A 20,452-nucleotide genomic window follows, 5' to 3' on the forward strand; every position below is an offset into this window, starting at 1 on the left:
CCTGTCTTTGACAGGTATCTCCACCCCCCTCCCCCCTGAAAGGTGCCAATTGTGACACCGGAAGGGGGGAGGGTTCTGATCAGCGGAAGTTCCACTTTAGGGTGGAACCCTGCTTTAATGTATAAAAACTTTTTATGCATACATATTAATTACATTATTCACATTATACATGGGGCAGCCACATTTGTTCATTAGCTATGGAGAGTCTAGATAGGGGTGCTGCACAGAAGTTATATAAAGTTGTTTCCCCTATCTCTGCATGTTTACTGTTAAATCAGGTTAGGGAATCTTCAAAACAAGACATTCAGATGAGATAGTAGATCCAGATCTTTGTAAAATATAAGTAGGTGCTTTATTCATACACTGCAGAGGTGAGACACAACACAGTTCTCTGCAACATAAGCAAGTAACAGTGAAAGTGTTTCTGACTTACTAACATCAAGTTTACCAATATATACGTATGAATATGCATATGGTCTAGGCTTCTTATAGGTGTGATTGTATAGTTTAGTCCAATCAGCATTCATATCTTTTTAGTAGCAAGGGGACAATTAAATGGGTGGTTACATCAAGTGACTGGCAAAAAAAGAGATTTCAGCAGTATCTAGTCAGTTCAGACTGGTTTTGGCACGAAAGCCTATTTTGAGCAGTATTCTGGGTGCTTATCAGTAGTTTGTGTCGTCACATATCCAACAATTTTGATTTCCCAGAAATTGAAACAAAACAAAAAAACACACCTAGGGAAAGTGAAAAAGTGTATTACCAATTCTTAAAGTGATAGTGTCTATTTATATACAGTATCTCACAAAAGTGAGTACACCCCTAGCTTTTTTGTAAATATCTTTTCATGTGACAACACTGAAGAAGTGACACTTTGCTACAATGTAAAGTAGTGAGTGCACAACTTGCATAACCGTGCACTCAACTTTTGGTCGACCATGGCGAGGCCTGTTCTGAGTGGAACCTATCCTGTTAAAACGATGTATGGTCTTGGCTACCGTGCTGCAGCTGTTTCAGGACCTTGACAATCTTCTTATAGGCTAGGCCATCTTTATGTACAGTAACAATTCTTTTTTTCAGATCGTCAGAGAGTTCTTTGCCATGAGGTGCCATGTTGAACTTACAGTGATCAGTATGAGAGAGTGAGAGCGATAACAACAAATTTAACACACCTGTCCCCATGCACACCTAAAACCTTGTAATGCTAACGAGTCAAATGGCACTGGGGAGGGAAAATGGCTGATTGGGCCCAATTTGAACATTTTCACTTAGGGGTGTACTCATTTTTGTTGCCAGCAGTTTAGACATTAATGGCTGTGTGTTGAGTTATTTTGAGGGGACAGCAAATTAACACTGTTATACAAGCTGTACACTAACTACTTTACATTGTAGCAAAGTGTAATATCTTCAGTGTTGTCACATGAAAATATATAATAAAATATTTACAAAGATGTGAGGGGTGTACTAACTTTTGTGAGATACTGTGTGTGTGTGTGTGTGTGTGTGTGTTTTTATATATATATATATATATATATATATATATATATATATATATATATAAAACTCAACAGTATCAGACCCCTATAATTCTACTCATTACCAATCACTTTGCTTGAAAACAATAGTGAATGATGTAAAACACCCACAATGCACTTAGTAGCTACAAAATGTGATATTTACCCAGCCTTTAGGTCACATGATGGAGCTTGGAAGTAACATTTTCTAAAGATTCCAGGCACATTTTAAAATAGCTACAAGAAATGCATGTATGCCGATTAACCTGTGAAAGGTTGTGTGTTTTTTCCATCCAGTTCTGGGATTTACATAGTGCTGCAAAACTGCTGAGTCAGGTTGGTAATCTCACTTTTCTATACTTCAGTTAAGAAATACTGCCTGATCACCTTCGTAAGCCAGCGATTGGGCAGTAAAGGAGTAGCAGAAAACTGATTAGCTCCACCCTCTGCTCACTAGCTAGTTCCTTGTCAGCACCTGTGCATGCTGTAGAGCAGAGATCTGCAATAAGCGGACCTCCAGCTGTTGCAAAACTACAAGTCCCATTATGCCTCTGCCTCTGCCTCTGGGTGTCATGCTTGGGGCTGTCAGAGTCTTGCTATGCCTCATGGGATTTGTAGTTCTACAACAGCTGGAGGTCCGCTAATTGCATATCCCTGCCGTAGAGCCTCTAAGCCACTAGTGCCCTCTGCCGGCCTGAATTCTAGTGTATTAGGGACCACAACAGGCTCATAGCAATGCAATTTCAGGTGTTTACACTCATTACAAAAAAAAATCACATAATATTTCATGAAGTGCATGATTGCAGTGATTGTTCTTTTTTTATTGTTAATTTATGCCAAATTAAAGATACTTTAAAAAAAATAGAGAATGATTTGTTAACTCTAACATTAGTGTGATTTGTGAAGTTTAATAATAGCTCCGTGTTTGATAAATAAAGGGATCCAAACAGAAGTGTGAAAAACATAATGGCTTCATAATGGCTGTGGTGGGGTAATCGGGAAGCAAGCTGTGATTCAATCCACCAAAATACATCACTGAATATCATAGTGAGATGCATCTGGTTCTTGTTGTGGTGGCTCTACACCACACATTAGACTAATTTTACAAAGCTTTAACACAAGAATATGGATTTTTGATTTAGACAAGTGACTGTAAATTTCTTTGGACTCAGATAAAAATAACAGTCACTTTTTTGAAAATAAGTTTCTTTACCATTGGATGTTAGATTTATGGACAGTGCTTGGTATGTTGACTTGGTGTATGCTGTAAAAAATTAACAATATTTTTTTTTTTTTTATGTATTAACCATGGTGAGCATTTTGGCACATGCACAGAGCACAACATATTACATTCATATTGAACTATACACATAATTGGCACTCTTGTAGCAGGGTCAATTTAGAAAAAATAACCCCTATTGCAAACACATGCAGTATGTTCTACTGTGTTTAAAGGCTCCAGTTATAAATGTAGTAATATATAGAGTAAGCTCACCACATGCAGAGAATGCTTTTGCAATAAAAGTGTATTTGGCATATATATAGAAGCACCAATATCAAATATCAAATACCCAATGAGCTGGAGAAGTTGATCAGGTTTGCCATCCTCATTTACTCCAGACTCAGAGAAAGACTCCTTTTAAGGAGCGCTTGCCGAAGCCTCCTAGACATTTGTCTCCGAGCCTTGCCTCTCTCCCCTCCCATGACTCCTCGTACCGAGTCTTTCAGTGAAAATGAAGCCATGCACTTGGGCTTCATGCCCAACACAGTAAGACATGCTTCCAAGAAGGTACCAAGGTCCTGTGCACCTCTGCACTCTCTTCCCTGCCAGAGGAGTACCGCAATTCTAGCGATGTCTTTGACAAAGGTCAAGCCAGTAGTTTGTCTCCACACCGGTCATATGATTGCGCAATTGACCTTCAGCCTGGTGCCATACCCCCTTGTGGCCGCATTTACCCTTTGTCGGTTTTGGAGGATAAAGCCATGTAGGAGTATGTTGCAGGTAAATTTTCTCGAGGTTTCATCCGCAAAGCCTCATCTCCTGCTGGTGCCGGTTTCTTCTTTTTGAAGAAGAGTGGTGAACTGAGACCTTGTATTGATTATAAGGGTCTCAATCATTTCACGATTAAGAATGCCTGTACGATTTCGTTGATTGTGGAGTTATTTGAACGCCTCAAGGGAGCAAAGGTTTTCATAAACCTTGATTTGAGAGGGACATACAATCTTGTGAGGATTAAGGAGGGTGACAAATGGAAAACTGCATTTAATACCAGAACAGGCCATTATGAGTACGTCATAATGCCTTTTGGCCTTTGTAACATCCCGGCATTTTTCCAGGAATTTATTAACGATGTTCTCCGAGATTTGTTGCAGTCATATGTGGTGGTTTATCTCGACGATATCCTCATGTAGCACTTGGTTGCTACTAGTAACTAACATCCACCATGTCACCTTGCTGCCAGACCTCCATCTATCCCTTCTGAGACAGTCACTTTGCGTTGTTATTGTTTTGTTTATTGGGGAATATAACTTGGTTGGGGAAGGGAAATATGGGATGCCCATGAAACAATTGCTTTGCCATAATATTTAAGAATTAGAACAAAAGGTTGAGCCGTGAAGTATATATAATATCTACAGGCGCTTCCCCTGCATAACACCATGCAGACTATTTCTCCTCCTCTGCGTATCTCCTGCAGACTGTTGCTCTCAGGACTTCCACCCTCCTGCACAAACTTCCACTGTAGATCATTACTCTTCCTGTCACATTGTCCTCTTTTGACAAAAGAGACCACTCTGAACAGTCTCAGTTGCTGGCTAGAATTTGTTGCACTACTACTAGGCCAGAGGTCTTCAGTACCTCTCCCCAGAGGCCTGCGGTACCTCTCCCCGGAGGCCTAGTAATTTAGTAGCATGTGCTGATTGGTGGACTACTGCTCCCAGCTAGTCTGGGCCTGCAAATCCTGCAGCGATTTGACACTCTCCTCTGGCCTCGCACCCAGATCCCCTGGCATGCCTCACCCACTGACTCCACTGTGGTCCACTCACCGACCTTCTCCTGTCTCAAGTCCATGATGGAGAGCTTTAGCTGGACATACGTTCTGGCAGATTCTCCAGCCCCTCTGTTCCAGAACACTTATCCTCCCAGCTCTCCAAGGCTCCTCTGCTAGGCCTCTCACCCCACCCTTCCCAGATGGGGATGGGGCACCTGCTGCCGCCTAGTACTCCATTCTCCATGTCTCACGGTGGACAACTCCTCCCCAGTGGCCTGCTACCCCAGCTTATATGGGAGGCCTGCCCCCTGCCAATTCCAGTTGGGGATTGGTCAGAGCTCCTCACATGAAATACCTGCCACTCCAGTCCTAGGCCCTGCCCCCTCTTCCAGATCATTCTTCCTGGAAGCAGGGGAGGCACCTTAGAACTAAAGCACAGGTGGTCACACCCACTGCTGCACTAACCATTCCCTGCCCCCCAGATCAAACTAAGCAGGCCTAGCCTGCTTAGAGCAAATTTACTATGGCTGAGGGCTGCTCTCCAAGATTTAGGCTGTGTACAAATACACTGCAAAATACATTCCCGTGGGCAATAATTTTAAAAGGCTAAAAATAAAGTGCCTATCAGTGCTGCCTTTCAGTGCCCATATAAATGCTGCCCATCAGTTCTGCATATTCTGCACCTCTCCGCCAGTTTTCAGGGTCTTCAGGGATTTCCATCAGAGATCCTGTGATGTCACGGACATTGATGTCACTGGACTCTTCCCCCCTTTCCAAGTGCCTCTATCTGCTAACGAAGGAAGGGGGAGGAGTCCAGTGACGTTGAATTTCTGATTGATCGTAACGCGTAAGGGGAGGAGCTACGCATGCCGTCACCCGCTGCTGCCCTACGGAATTTTATGTGAGTAGTTTGTGTAGATCTTTTCTTTCTACCCATGACCTGGCGTCCTTGCTGAGATCTAAGGAGACGTGAGAGAAGTTTTTGGTTTGTGTTAACCCTTTTGATACCTGCTTGCATGACCACCTGTTTGCACAGGGGTCCATGCCATAAGGTGAGAGTGATTAGTTAGACCGGAAGTGGAGGGATTGTCACGCTACTGTGGAAAAAAAAAGACTTAAAGCTACAGTTCAAATTTAAAACGTATGTGTGTGAACTGTGAAGTTAAGTCATGGATTGTGGAAACGAACTAGTGTCGGGATTGTCTATAGTGTATACCACATTTACCACTGACTAATGCAGAGTTGCAATGCAAGGAGATCAGCTGAAAGTAGCTGGATCTGTATGTGCATTATAATTAATCGAAATTAGTCGATTAATCGATTTTAAAAAATCGATTAATCGAACATGAAAATTTTAATCAGTAACAGCCCTAATTTGTCACAATTCAGTAAGAACTACTGATTTTCATTCTCGTGCTTCAATACTATATTTTACCAGCAGGTACTATTGAAAAATACTTTTAGAGGTATTATATTTCAGTTCAGGTATGTTCCAGGATACATGCAAAAGAGGGGGACTCCACTGTGTTTTTAAAGTCAGGTAATATATATATTCTTATTAATGTGTTTTAAAACGGGACTGTACTGGGGAAAAAAATATTAAAAGCCAGCAGCCATAAATACTACAGCTGCTGACTTTTAATAAATGGACACTCACCTGTCCCGGGGTCCAGCGAGGCCGATCGATCGCTCGGCTCTTGGCTGCTGCGGCCACCATTCTAGGTGAGGGAATCAGGAAGTGAAGCGAATCGGCTTCACTTCCTGGTTCCCTACTGCGCATGCGTGAGTCGCGCAGCGCAATAGGAATTGTCCGCGCTGTCTCTGGGACCGGTGTGTGTCCCAGCAGACAGTGCAGCAGGACAGGAAGAGGTATAGACTCCCACGGGAGTCTATGCCTGGAAGTGGGTGTAAATACCTGTCTTTGACAGGTATCTCCACCCCCCTCCCCCCTGAAAGGTGCCAATTGTGACACCGGAAGGGGGGAGGGTTCCGATCAGCGGAAGTTCCACTTTAGGGTGGAACCCTGCTTTAATGTATAAAAACTTTTTATGCATACATATTAATTACATTATTCACATTATACATGGGGCAGCCACATTTGTTCATTAGCTATGGAGAGTCTAGATAGGGGTGCTGCACAGAAGTTATATAAAGTTGTTTCCCCTATCTCTGCATGTTTACTGTTAAATCAGGTTAGGGGATCTTCAAAACAAGACATTCAGATGAGATAGTAGATCCAGATCTTTGTAAAATATAAGTAGGTGCTTTATTCATACACTGCAGAGGTGAGACACAACACAGTTCTCTGCAACATAAGCAAGTAACAGTGAAAGTGTTTCTGACTTACTAACATCAAGTTTACCAATATATACGTATGAATATGCATATGGTCTAGGCTTCTTATAGGTGTGATTGTATAGTTTAGTCCAATCAGCATTCATATCTTTTTAGTAGCAAGGGGACAATTAAATGGGTGGTTACATCAAGTGACTGGCAAAAAAAGAGATTTCAGCAGTATCTAGTCAGTTCAGACTGGTTTTGGCACGAAAGCCTATTTTGAGCAGTATTCTGGGTGCTTATCAGTAGTTTGTGTCGTCACATATCCAACAGTTTTGATTTCCCAGAAATTGAAACAAAACAAAAAAACACACCTAGGGAAAGTGAAAAAGTGTATTACCAATTCTTAAAGTGATAGTGTCTATTTATATACAGTATCTCACAAAAGTGAGTACACCCCTAGCTTTTTTGTAAATATCTTTTCATGTGACAACACTGAAGAAGTGACACTTTGCTACAATGTAAAGTAGTGAGTGCACAACTTGCATAACCATGTAAATTTTCTGTCCCCTCAAAATAACTCAACACACAGCCATTAATGTTTAAACCGCTGGCAACAAAAGTGAGTACACTTCAAAGTGAAAATGTCCAAATTGGGCCCAAAGTGTCAATATTTTATGTGGCCACCATTATTTTCCAGCACTGCCTTAACCCTCTTGGGCATGGAGTTCACCGGCGCTTCACAGGTTGCCATTGGAGTCCTCTTCTACTCCTTCATGACGACATGGTTCTAGTAATCCATGTCCTTAGTCTGCTTGTCTTCAGCAAACTGTTTGCAGGCTTTCTTGAGCATCATCTTTAGAAGAGGCTTCCTTCTGGGACAACAGCCATGCAGACCAATTTGATGCAGTGTGTGGCATATTGTCTGAGCACTGACAGGCTGACCCCTCTACCCCTTCAACCTCTGCAGCAATGCTGGCAGCACTCATACATTTAGTTCCCAAAGAAAACCTCTGGATATGACGCTGAACACGTGCACTCAACTTTTGGTCGACCATGGCGAGGCCTGTTCTGAGTGGAACCTATCCTGTTAAAACGATGTATGGTCTTGGCTACCATGCTGCAGCTGTTTCAGGACCTTGACAATCTTCTTACAGGCTAGGCCATCTTTATGTACAGTAACAATTCTTTTTTTCAGATCGTCAGAGAGTTCTTTGCCATGAGGTGCCATGTTGAACTTACAGTGATCAGTATGAGAGAGTGAGAGCGATAACAACAAATTTAACACACCTGTCCCCATGCACACCTAAAACCTTGTAATGCTAACGAGTCAAATGGCACTGGGGAGGGAAAATGGCTGATTGGGCCCAATTTGAACATTTTCACTTAGGGGTGTACTCATTTTTGTTGCCAGCAGTTTAGACATTAATGGCTGTGTGTTGAGTTATTTTGAGGGGACAGCAAATTAACACTGTTATACAAGCTGTACACTAACTACTTTACATTGTAGCAAAGTGTAATATCTTCAGTGTTGTCACATGAAAATATATAATAAAATATTTACAAAGATGTGAGGGGTGTACTAACTTTTGTGAGATACTGTGTGTGTGTGTGTGTGTGTGTGTGTGTTTTTTATATATATATATATATATATATATATATATATATATATATATATATATATATATATAAAACTCAACAGTATCAGACCCCTATAATTCTACTCATTACCAATCACTTTGCTTGAAAACAATAGTGAATGATGTAAAACACCCACAATGCACTTAGTAGCTACAAAATGTGATATTTACCCAGCCTTTAGGTCACATGATGGAGCTTGGAAGTAACATTTTCTAAAGATTCCAGGCACATTTTAAAATAGCTACAAGAAATGCATGTATGCCGATTAACCTGTGAAAGGTTGTGTGTTTTTTCCATCCAGTTCTGGGATTTACATAGTGCTGCAACACTGCTGAGTCAGGTTGGTAATCTCACTTTTCTATACTTCAGTTAAGAAATACTGCCTGATCACCTTCGTAAGCCAGCGATTGGGCAGTAAAGGAGTAGCAGAAAACTGATTAGCTCCACCCTCTGCTCACTAGCTAGTTCCTTGTCAGCACCTGTGCATGCCGTAGAGCAGAGATCTGCAATAAGCGGACCTCCAGCTGTTGCAAAACTACAAGTCCCATTATGCCTCTGCCTCTGGGTGTCATGCTTGGGGCTGTCAGAGTCTTGCTATGCCTCATGGGATTTGTAGTTCTACAACAGCTGGAGGTCCGCTAATTGCATATCCCTGCCGTAGAGCCTCTAAGCCACTAGTGCCCTCTGCCGGCCTGAATTCTAGTGTATTAGGGACCACAACAGGCTCATAGCAATGCAATTTCAGGTGTTTACACTCATTACAAAAAAAAATCACATAATATTTCATGAAGTGCATGATTGCAGTGATTGTTCTTTTTTTATTGTTAATTTATGCCAAATTAAAGATACTTTAAAAAAAATAGAGAATGATTTGTTAACTCTAACATTAGTGTGATTTGTGAAGTTTAATAATAGCTCCGTGTTTGATAAATAAAGGGATCCAAACAGAAGTGTGAAAAACATAATGGCTTCATAATGGCTGTGGTGGGGTAATCGGGAAGCAAGCTGTGATTCAACCCACCAAAATACATCACTGAATATCATAGTGAGATGCATCTGGTTCTTGTTGTGGTGGCTCTACACCACACATTAGACTAATTTTACAAAGCTTTAACACAAGAATATGGATTTTTGATTTAGACAAGTGACTGTAAATTTCTTTGGACTCAGATAAAAATAACAGTCACTTTTTTGAAAATAAGTTTCTTTACCATTGGATGTTAGATTTATGGACAGTGCTTGGTATGTTGACTTGGTGTATGCTGTAAAAAATTAACAATATTTTTTTTTTTTTATGTATTAACCATGGTGAGCATTTTGGCACATGCACAGAGCACAACATATTACATTCATATTGAACTATACACATAATTGGCACTCTTGTAGCAGGGTCAATTTAGAAAAAATAACCCCTATTGCAAACACATGCAGTATGTTCTACTGTGTTTAAAGGCTCCAGTTATAAATGTAGTAATATATAGAGTAAGCGCACCACATGCAGAGAATGCTTTTGCAATAAAAGTGTATTTGGCATATATATAGAAGCACCAATATCAAAGTATGACATGTACGTATAACAACCAGCATCAGACATCATGAGTATTTGCTACACTATTAAATCCAATATATATCCAAAGAATACATGTTCAACTTTTGGAGGTGAAAAAAACGTTTCTTTTTGAAAAAACACCATCCAGAATTTAGCTTTTTTTTTATCCCATGAAACCTGAAATCTGCTGAAAAGGTATGTGTTCCAGCACCTGGCACTGTCCGTTGGGTGGCTTTATTTACTGATCCCTCCACTCGACAGGTGTAGCCTAGTTCTGACTTGATGGCAAAGGTAAAGCAGCTGTGTGTGTTCAGTTAAGTAACTACTAAACACCACTAAAGGTGTGCTTTTTTAAATCTGACAATTATATAATAATAAATAGAGGGAAGTGTGAGAGGCAGAGGAGTGCTTTCTTGCCTTGCAATTTTGGCCCTCTGTTTTTAGCCTATTGTGTTTCTGTAGTACCGATACGTGTATCACGGAACTACAGAAATACAGTCTGGAGGGAATCCCCAGCAGCCTAGAAATCAAATATTCATATTGATTAGCCAGAGTCTTCAGGCTAATACCAAGAATTACCAGCTTGGGAATTTACTAATACCCATAAGCACTGGAACATTATCATCTCCTTTGTAGGTTAATGGGACTCCCAGTTTGGGCCTAATCCATCTTCTGAGATTTTCTTCCCATCCGTGGCAGTTCTTCCACAATTAGCCAGACCATTTTCAAACAAAACAACCTTTCCAACTAGGTACCTTGTAATGAAACAAAATGAAAGTGAAATAGACTTCAATTGAAGACTACACTATCTTCACCGTTTTCCCCTTTCCCCTTTAAACAGTTCAAAAGAATTGTGGTACACCCCACTCTTGGTTCATGAAGCTCCACTTGTTAACAGTCGATGGGCATTTGGAATGAACCAGAGAAGTCTTCGCTTTGTAGAACGTTGCATTCAGAACTTGCCTACCATCTGTGTCCGGAAAAAAGGTCTGGATCAACCGATTGCCTGGGGCTTAATAGAGAACTCCATGGAAATACGCATGGGCTATACCTGTTCCAATTACAGGAATCTTGGTCTCGCACATAACGTACTACTCAAGCTTGCAGCAGCCAATTATGAAAAAGAAGCTCCAACTTATGTACATACGGCACCTGATAATATACCAAGTCAAGCTGCTATACTAAAGGCAGGGTTTCAACTCATTGGCAGATGGGAGCAATGTTACTTCAAGCAAAAGAGCTAAAAATGCTAAACATACAAGCTATCAAAAAACTGCAAACCAGAAAAAATACTGGTGGTGCATAAGAAACCAGCTCGCATCTATCCTGGTGCCAGTTATAGACCACAGTTTGCCACACTGGAATGCAGTCTATAAGAAAAAGAAGGTTCACACAATTTTACCCGGAGAGCAGAGGAATTTATTAAAAATCAAAACAGATAGTGGCACTGTAGATAGTGACGTGTGGAAAAAACTATTTACCTAATTTACAGAGATTAGAAGATGCATCAATGCCTTTTTATCATCAAAGAAAATAACTTTCATTCTCACAGATAGCTATGACAGGTTTCTCAAGGTGTGGAGCTTGTGGAATTTATATTATCACCCAACTCGCATTGCTAAAAGTCTGACAACCCTGTGAGAAGCCAACCACAGGGGACTGGGGGTCCCTTTTGCCACAATATTTACTCCCCTTTTTTCCCAACTTACAATCTTTCCCCTTTGCTGCCATTCTTCTTTTTCCTTCATTAAATTTTTCTCCTTTTTTTGCAGTTGAGCACCTAGCAAAAAGTCCCCTCTACCCCTCCCTTTCCCTTCCATTCCTCACTTCCCTCTTGCAATCACACCTAATATTTCCTAAAACAAGCATTAGTCGCTAAATTACTATGGAGTTATAAAGTAGAACCATAGGCAAAACTTTTTGTTCAGCTTGAAAACAGTAAGGGAGGGTTATAACCTCTGTCATATATTTTTTTTTTTGCCATCTATGTCCCATTGCAGAGATTTCCCTTCACTTCCTATCCCATAGCCAAACAGGAAGTGAGAGGAAATCTCTGCAAATTAAGGGTATTCCTTGGGGACCCCCAGGTCATCAGAACTCCTTGTTTATGTGTTTTGTATGAAATTGTGTAATCATAAAACGTAATCATAAATATTACTTGTAAATATGACTGCTTTCTGCTCAACAGAAAATAAAAACTTTTGTTTCACTCTCGAGTATCATCATTCAAGAATATGTGCTTCAAATATTGTACAGGTAGTAGGCACTGGAGGTTCCTCCACACCCAGGTCATTGTGGCTGGATGAAATATATGTAGCATTTCCCCCTTGTGGACTGCTTGGATTTACTTGCTCATCTGCATCTGTGAACATTCCAAACCACCTGACAATCTGGGTTCAGACATCCTTGTAACACCTTTGACAACACTCAATATGTTTATATTCTGTTAATGTTTACTGGAATGCGTCAGATAAGATATAGTTGTACAAGAGGGATAATGCTTCAACTGGGCTTTGGTTAACAGCATCAGCTCAGTAGAATGATTCCCCCAGTAAAACAGTTAAGATAGTTGGCAACAACAGGATACTATATATACATATGTACAATTGAATATCACTTGAACATAATCTGAAAGGATAAGCAAAGTTAAGCATAAATTCTGACAATACTTCTAAAAAGAAAAACCCAGGCCGGCCTGTTCAACCTTTTTCCTAATGAGAGATGAAGCTAAACAAGGATGGTATAATACCCTTTAAGTATCAATGAAAGAATGCCCCCGTTGCAGAGCCTGATGGTCTTCTTCACCGGCAGTTGAAGCTTATTAACTGTATCCAATAATGTGTAGTAACAGAGTGATAGTATATCTTGTGCTTACTGCAGCTAAAGATGCCTATGTACAGTGTTCAATAGACATGCAGTGAAGTGTTCCAAAGTAAAGCTGTCTGTACACCGTGTCCCAGTAAAACAACCAAGGAAAGACTTGCAAAGGTGGGCAATTGCCCTCTCACCAACGACCAGGCCGATTAAGTGCCTTCCAGACAGCGACTCCCAAATAGACGTCCTAACTGCGGACCCACTTGTGATGATCACCCAAATCTGGAACACTAAGTATGGGTTGCTGTATGGTCAAGTTGGTGCTGGTCAGATGTCCGATGAACAGCAGGCAGCGCTGAACCTCTTCTCTGTCAGGCAGGAATGTTGTACACCCGCATGGTAGGCCACCACCTCTCCCTGCATGGAAAGATCTATCACACACGAGACCTGGGAAGAAGAGAGCCTGGGGTGGGTCTCTGATTTCTTTTATAAACCTTCCCAGCTATCTCCTCGATGGTAGCAAAGATCCCTGGGATATGTGGTTCGAGTGTATAGCCATGCAGGGGAATAGCCATCTGGTGGAACTACTAATCCCACAATCCCTTTGTTTGGGCTCACAAATATGATGTCAGTTTAGTAACACCGGACACTAGGGGGATAATATAGTATACAGATAGGGCAGGGAATAACTGTTTGTTGCAACTGTAGTCCATATTGCGACATCTAGGGTGTCATTTTTGTAATTTTGCCCTCTATACACACATCTTACTGACAGCTGTGTCATGGATAGCGACTTTTTTTGGCCACTTAGGTGATCTGTGCTGCACCTATGCAGGACAAAGCAATATGTTCACTTAATTGCTTCCTCCCAATGCTTATAATCACTTTCCTTTTGCTCCCCCAAAAATATGAGTTTCCAAACTATTTTATAACCTCTCTTTTGTTTCTAGCACGTATGGTCATTGTTGACCATTATTATTTTTTAATTTCTTGAACCATTTTGAATGAATTTTGGGGGAGACCCCACACCTTAAATCCGTGGCAGACCCGATGTGGTGGCCAGCTTCCCGGCACGCTCCTTAATAACCAGCTATTCTTCACACAGAATTCGAATTGGTCAATATTTTTCAACCGATCCGAATCATTCTGAAAATGTGGAATTCATTAGCAAACAAATATACAAAACAAAGTGAATTTTAAAGAAATCGGTTACTATTTAATCCGGATACACGTAGATGTATCCGAGTATCAGATTAACCAAAAATTTGTCAGAATTTATATTTGGACCAAAACAAACTGCTGTATGTTTATCCATTAAATGGAATATATTGATTTTCTTGGTGTACTCATGATTACCCTCATGCAACTTACCACTGATTATCCAATAAATTTTAATGTTTTACACCTGCCTGCTTCATTTAAAGTCCCAACCCCCAGTCATTCTGTTTGTTTCAACATTCTGTCTTCAAGCCTGTATTAAATGTTTATTTGAAAAATAAGGGTTTTAAATAAACAGTGAAAGATTTAAAACAGCTTAATTACACTGACGTAACAAAAAAAGGAAGACTTGTTTTCTGTTCTAAGTGGAGTTCACATTTTTTCCTCCCCTTTAAATATCTTCTTGTTTCACATTTTTTCCCAGGGATCTGCAATACTCATCGCTCGTCTCGGATGAAGCACACCTCGTGAACAGCCTCTGGGGTTTTGGTGGTAATGATCGAAGTGAGCGTTACCTACGTCGATGCATCCAGAGCTTCCCCACAGTGTGCATGAGGAGAGGAGGTGTAGGAGCACCCCTTGCATGGGTGATAAGTGAGCAGTCTGCAGAAATGCGTGTGGGCTACACAGACAAACTTTACAGAGGCCAAGGAGTGTTTCGTACCATGATTGGAAGACTGGCCACCCAGTTGGAGTCCCTTGGAACTCCACTGTACTGTCATGTGGCCCCGGACAATAAGAGCAGCCAAGCAGCTACCCTGGCAGCTGGGTTCCCGTTGGCAGGAAGATGGCAGCAGTGGAATTTTTAGCCTTTGTGATATCAGGACTGTGCCATCTCATCTATTTCATGGTGCTCAACTTTCAATAGGTAAAAGCAGGACATGCTAAAATGTAACTCCAGACAAAACATTTTTTAGTTTTGTATAGAAAGGGGTGACAGAACCTCCCTCAGTTTTTTGGTGTCTAGCAGCAGTTGGGAGATTTATCCATTTACAGTATATGTCCCACCTACAACTTTTTTGCTGGTGTTGTATCCTGGTAACAGAGATTCTCCTTCACTTTTCCCCAGCACAGACATGACAGAAAGGATCTAATTGTTCTCCGTCCTACCAAAAACGTAAAGAGCAACTCCATTTTTGTTGAGAAAAAAAAAACATTTACCTCTGGCTGATCTATGTACATTGCAAGGATTTTACCAAACTTTGTTGCAGATTTCTGCCTTTTAGTATTCTGAAAAGCAGTTTGTAATCATATTGATTTTATAATAATGAATCAGCTGCTGCACTTGCAGTATTCTAAGTGGCAGGGTCAGCATCCTGGTAGATGCGTGATCAAATAAAATTACATGAAGAGCTGATTAAAACATGCAAAAGTGTTACCTAAAAAATATATGCATTCAAAACTGTGAAATACACAAACATAATTGCAAATTAAAAAAATTGTTGAAATCCTCATAACAATCTACGACATGAAAGTGCAACACTGCAAAAGTGAAATCTTCAACTGTACTCCCCGCACCACCTCTACATTCCCACAGTGGTCAAATTGTAGGCTTAGCAGAAAGGCAAAGCCCCCTAAGTAAGAGTAGTCAAAGAGTGCTTGTTGTAAAGGAAATCCCGGCAGCTCTTATCCTTGTACCCTACATTAGCTCACATTCAATCCAGTAGATAAACAGCAAGCAATAAGAGAAAATAAGCTAAATACTGTAAATCCATTAATGCATTTATTTTAAAATTAATTAAAAGGTAACTCTCCTTTCGTGGAACTAAAATGGCAAATAAAATAAAAAATAATATAGTATATACTATTGCGACTCAAGTCATATAAGTCAAGTCATTCATGTAATTGAATGTTATTAAAAATGACTTTTCCTTTTCAATCTGCACCTCTGTAATTTTCTGTAAAATGCAATATGGCAACCTGGAGGTGTTCTGTAAAGAATGTCTATAGAACACCGCTCAGAAACATAATGTCCTGCTTGTGTGATCGGCACACTGTTTTTGCCAGAAGTCTACACTAAGATACAAGTCAAATTTTAGGCATCCCCTGTAACAAAAATTGCATTTTTTTTGTGAGATACTCCCAATAGGAAATCATGTCTAAAGGAATGCAGACCCTGACATTTTCCTCATTAAAGCACTGCAGGTGTAGCAGCTGGTTTATAATTAAGAAACCGCTCCTGTTAGATACACTTTCCACATGGACACAAAAAACACAAAGGTAGAAATCTGCAACAAAGTTGGTAAAATCCTTGTAATTTACATAGATAAAATTAGAAGGTCCAAAAGCTACGTACACCCACACTATAGGTACCACCACTGTGCCAGAAGCAAATATAGTGTTTAAAGCCACCACTTAAATTGAACAGATAATCATAAGCATTTACAGTGTAAATTTATTGTAAATAGCAGAGCTGTGAGTTAAAGTGACGTTAAATCATAAATAAATCATCCAGTGACAATTATATGTTAATTTATGTTAGTAATAACCATTAACATCACTTAGTAATTCTGAATTGTATGAATGAATGCACAAATTCCACAACTGAACAGTCCATTAAACAAGTGTGAAAGCTCAGTGTGAATCAACACTGTGTAGTATGAAAGGATTGACTTAAAAAAATCATCCACCACACCGTGTGCAAATGGTGACTCAGCTCCCCTTTAGATGTGCACTCACCAGATGAAGTTGCCTTGCACTCTCATGCTCAACAAATACACGACAACCTACAAAGGGTTAAATTATCCATCAATATCCAATCCTGAAAGTAGATCTCATGGAAAATCCACATATAAAGAAACAAAGTGCTCCAATAGTGCAGTATTGTTTAATGAAAATTAAAAACGCTTTAAACATTACACTCCCATGGAATCAAATAAAAGCATGTAAAAAATCCACTGCAGCAGCAAAGGACTGGCGTAACATGTCACAGTGCACCAGTGTAACCCTCTGAATGTCATTTCCGGTATTGCATCCACCGTCACTAATGGTTGCTGTACAGCCATGTCCTAACACGTTTCGTCATCAGGACTTCCTCCTGGGATTGGCTGTATGGCACAGCAACCTCCCTTTTATAATTTCCCATATGTTAATGGTGGTGAATATCATTCAGCGCATGCATTAACTCCATGTCCCCGCAACCATGATATGCACAGTATTTTCTCTGCTTACACTCATGTTGTGGGATATATAGTGTTTTCATAGATCAACATATTAATAACATGAAAGACAGCACCAAATCAAAGCAACTCTGTCAATGATTGTAGCTAATAATGCAAATGAGCCATGTATATTAAAAAAAAGTTATACTTATTTTAGTTATAAAGAAATATATAATTTTTTTTATTATTTATAAAATTACATGTAAAACCCATTCCTATTATTATCATAAGCCCATCAAAATCATGAATTCAATTTAAAAAATGAATTATGAAACAATTGAGAACCAGCTCAATATTTAACCCTGTAGGGCAGGGGTGTCCAAACTTTTTTCAAAGAGGGCCAGATTTGATGAAGTGAACATATGCGTGAGGGCCGACCATTTTTCCCAACATTCTTTGAACCATTAAAAATAAATGCAAATGAACTATTTTATGCAAAGTTTATTGCAAACGGCATACTATTTATTTCGTCACATGGATGATAAATCTAAACAGGTGTTAAATCGCTCTGCCTTTCATATCTGAAGGCCAGATGAAAAAAAAAAATCCAGGAAGCTGAAATATGTCAGGAACATTGTAAAGTAAATTACATATTATTGGTAAAAAAGGTTGTCTGGTAACTTTTAAGTTCAAAATAAAGGAACAGGAACATAACATCAAGTATACATGTTGTGTCCAAATATATTTATAACTAATTTATATGAACTAATGTGAAGGGTGAAACTGAGATATGGACTGCCGCACATAGGCTAGGTCTGGTTCAAAGACAGTGGTTTTGATGCGCAAAATGTCACGCAGGTGAGAGTCAATTAGTCTTGTCCTAACGAGGTTCTTGTTAAAGTTCATTATTATTATTATACAGGATTTATATAGCTCCAACAGTTCAATTACAATACAGTTCAATACAGAAGGAATGAGAGGGCCCTGCTAATGGAGCTTACAATCTAAAGGATAGCAGAGAATGTCTTCTAACACAAATATGTTGAACCAAATGAGCTCAGCATTTTCCAACTGTCCTGGAAACGACACCCCTTATTTACAGTCGCCATTTTAGAAATTGACCAGAATTGGAAAGGATCATGTGAGTGCAGTACCAGTGCACTAATAAACTGCCCAACAAGAATTCACCAGAGATCTCTTGCCTTGTGGCTGTGTGTGGTGAAGACACTGCACAGGGAGAAGGAACGCACCTAATCCCACGACATCCAAGAGATTACGAAAATGCCATTTGGGAACGTGCAGATCCCACAAAAGATAGATTTTGCCAAATTACCTGTGGGGCCATAGTAAACCGCAACACGGGCCACAATTTGCCCGCGGGCCGTGCTGTGCCTGCTCTAGGGGGTTAAACTTTTTATTAGAAAAATCCACTTATAGTTTCTCTTTGTGATAAGTTACTAACTCGATTAGAGCCCCTTCACAATGAAAATACACAATCTATCCCACAAAATTGCAGAAGTGTGGGATCTTGATTGTGCTTCTCTCTACAGTCAAGGGACATACTATGCTTTTTAAAGAGGAAGTAAACCCTGATGAGTTTACTTCCTCTTTCATTCCCTGCAAAGGCAAAGCATAATGGACTACTATGCATTGCATAGTAGCCCATTATGTGTCACTTACCTGACACAGGAGCCAGAGAAGTCGCCGCTGTCCCCTGTAGTCCCCAGCATCCATCTTGGTGGGGTCTCGCAGCTCCACCGCTGTCATTCGGCGAAGCCGCGATGACGTCACTCCCGCGCATGCGCACGGGAGTCGACACGCGCGGCAGCTCCATTCTTGGAAATGCCGCGCTCAGTGCGCCTGCGCATGCGCCGTAGACAGCGGTGCCCGTTTTCGGGCAAATATCTCCTAAACCATATAGGTTTAGGAGATATTGCCTGGACCTACAGGTAAGCCTTAATCTAGGCTTACCTGTAGGTCAAAGTGGTTTGTAAGGGTTTACAACCACTTTAAATCCTTTCTTTATATTGGCTACATGTTCAGCAATATGAATCTTGAGCAGTCTTTTAATCCTCCCCACATAGTACAGCCCACATGGACACCACAACAAATAAACCACGTGAGGTATTGCATGTGATTAATTCATCTATAGAAAATTATTTATTATCAATATTTGGAATGCCCGATATAACCCTATTACTATTTTTTACTGTTCTACATAAAATGCATTTTCTGCATGGATAAAATCCTTTTAAATCAATTTGTATTTTTTGTTGGCCATTTGAATCTTGAATCTTTCTTACCACTTGGCACAAATTTTGCCAACCTGCTGGGAATAAAAATGTCCAGGGTACCAAAAATAATTATGCAAATTGCAGAAGTCTAGTGCCTTTCCCAAAACTCATTTATGAGTATCTGGGATATCATCCCCTTTACTCAGAGCCCAATTTAAGGCCAATGACACCCCTTTCAAACTGAGCCGCCCTGGACGTCAGCGGTAAATCTGCGCTATTTTTAGCGCTGCTAGCGGGGTGGTTTTAACTCCCTGCTAGCGGCCGAAAAGGGGTTAAATCCGCCCGCAAAACACCGCTGCATTGGTGTTTTGGCGGCGGTATCACTTGTTTTCAATGGGCAGGAGCTGTGGTGGAGCAGCGTAGTCACCGCTCCTCCACTGCTGCAAAGAAGCTGCTGGCAGGACTTTTTGTGACGCCCTGACAGTGCAGCCCCCCAGTGTGAAAGCACTCAGGCTTTCACACTGGGTTTGCAGCTGAGCCTTTTTTCAGGCGCTATTTTTAGCGCTGTAGCACCTGAAAAATGCCTCCAGTTTGAAAGGTGTCTGAAACATCATCATGCTGGATGATGGTGTAGAGCGAGGATACATCCGCAGTCACTAAATAAATGGGTTTGTTAAAGTCCAGCCTCAACTCTTTCAGCATCTTTCAAGTAGTCTTTTGGCCTTCTTACACTTGGCTGGAGGAACTTGTCCAAGTATTCTCCCAGCCTCTATGTGACCGATAGTTGTTGACCGATGTTATAGTTGTAAATTCTTAGGAATTTTAGTTAATGTATAGATTATAGGAATTCTAAATGCACTGGTATTCAGGTATCTTTTTTCTTTTAATTAAAACAGGAAATGGCCCGGGACTTTAAATTAGATGAATGCAGTTAGCCAACAATTGACAGAGTAAATGCAGTCTCCAAATTTCTTAAAATTGTCATGTAAATATAAACATGAATCATAGCCAAACCACTGAAATGATACATGCAGTAAAAAATGTCATTACACGTATCATGGTATTAAAATGTAAATTACACAGGCATGGAAAATACCCCAGCGTGTTTCACAAG

The 20,452-nt window shown here is 40.4% G+C and overlaps 1 protein-coding gene across 3 annotated transcripts in view; it reads left to right on the forward strand.

Moving 5' to 3' along the window:
• Positions 1-17,825, forward strand: part of GLYAT (glycine-N-acyltransferase) — a 53,635-nt gene extending 35,810 nt beyond the window's left edge. For 2 of the 3 annotated variants that reach the window (XM_077454737.1, XM_077454738.1), the window contains exon 6: positions 10,813-12,180. In XM_077454737.1, coding sequence (XP_077310863.1) covers positions 10,813-11,215 — 403 coding nt within the window. In that variant the 3' untranslated portion in view covers positions 11,216-12,180. Of the gene's footprint in view, positions 1-10,812; positions 12,181-14,427 lie in introns of those variants that run through there. The other variant, XM_077454739.1, reaches the window with a different exon arrangement.
• The last annotated feature ends 2,627 nt before the right edge of the window (positions 17,826-20,452 follow it).

This window comes from Lithobates pipiens, unplaced genomic scaffold (assembly GCF_037356315.1).
Source record: "Lithobates pipiens isolate NorthernLeopardFrog02 unplaced genomic scaffold, aLitPip1_a1.2 Scaffold_25, whole genome shotgun sequence".
NCBI classification, from domain to species: Eukaryota; Metazoa; Chordata; class Amphibia; order Anura; family Ranidae; genus Lithobates; species Lithobates pipiens.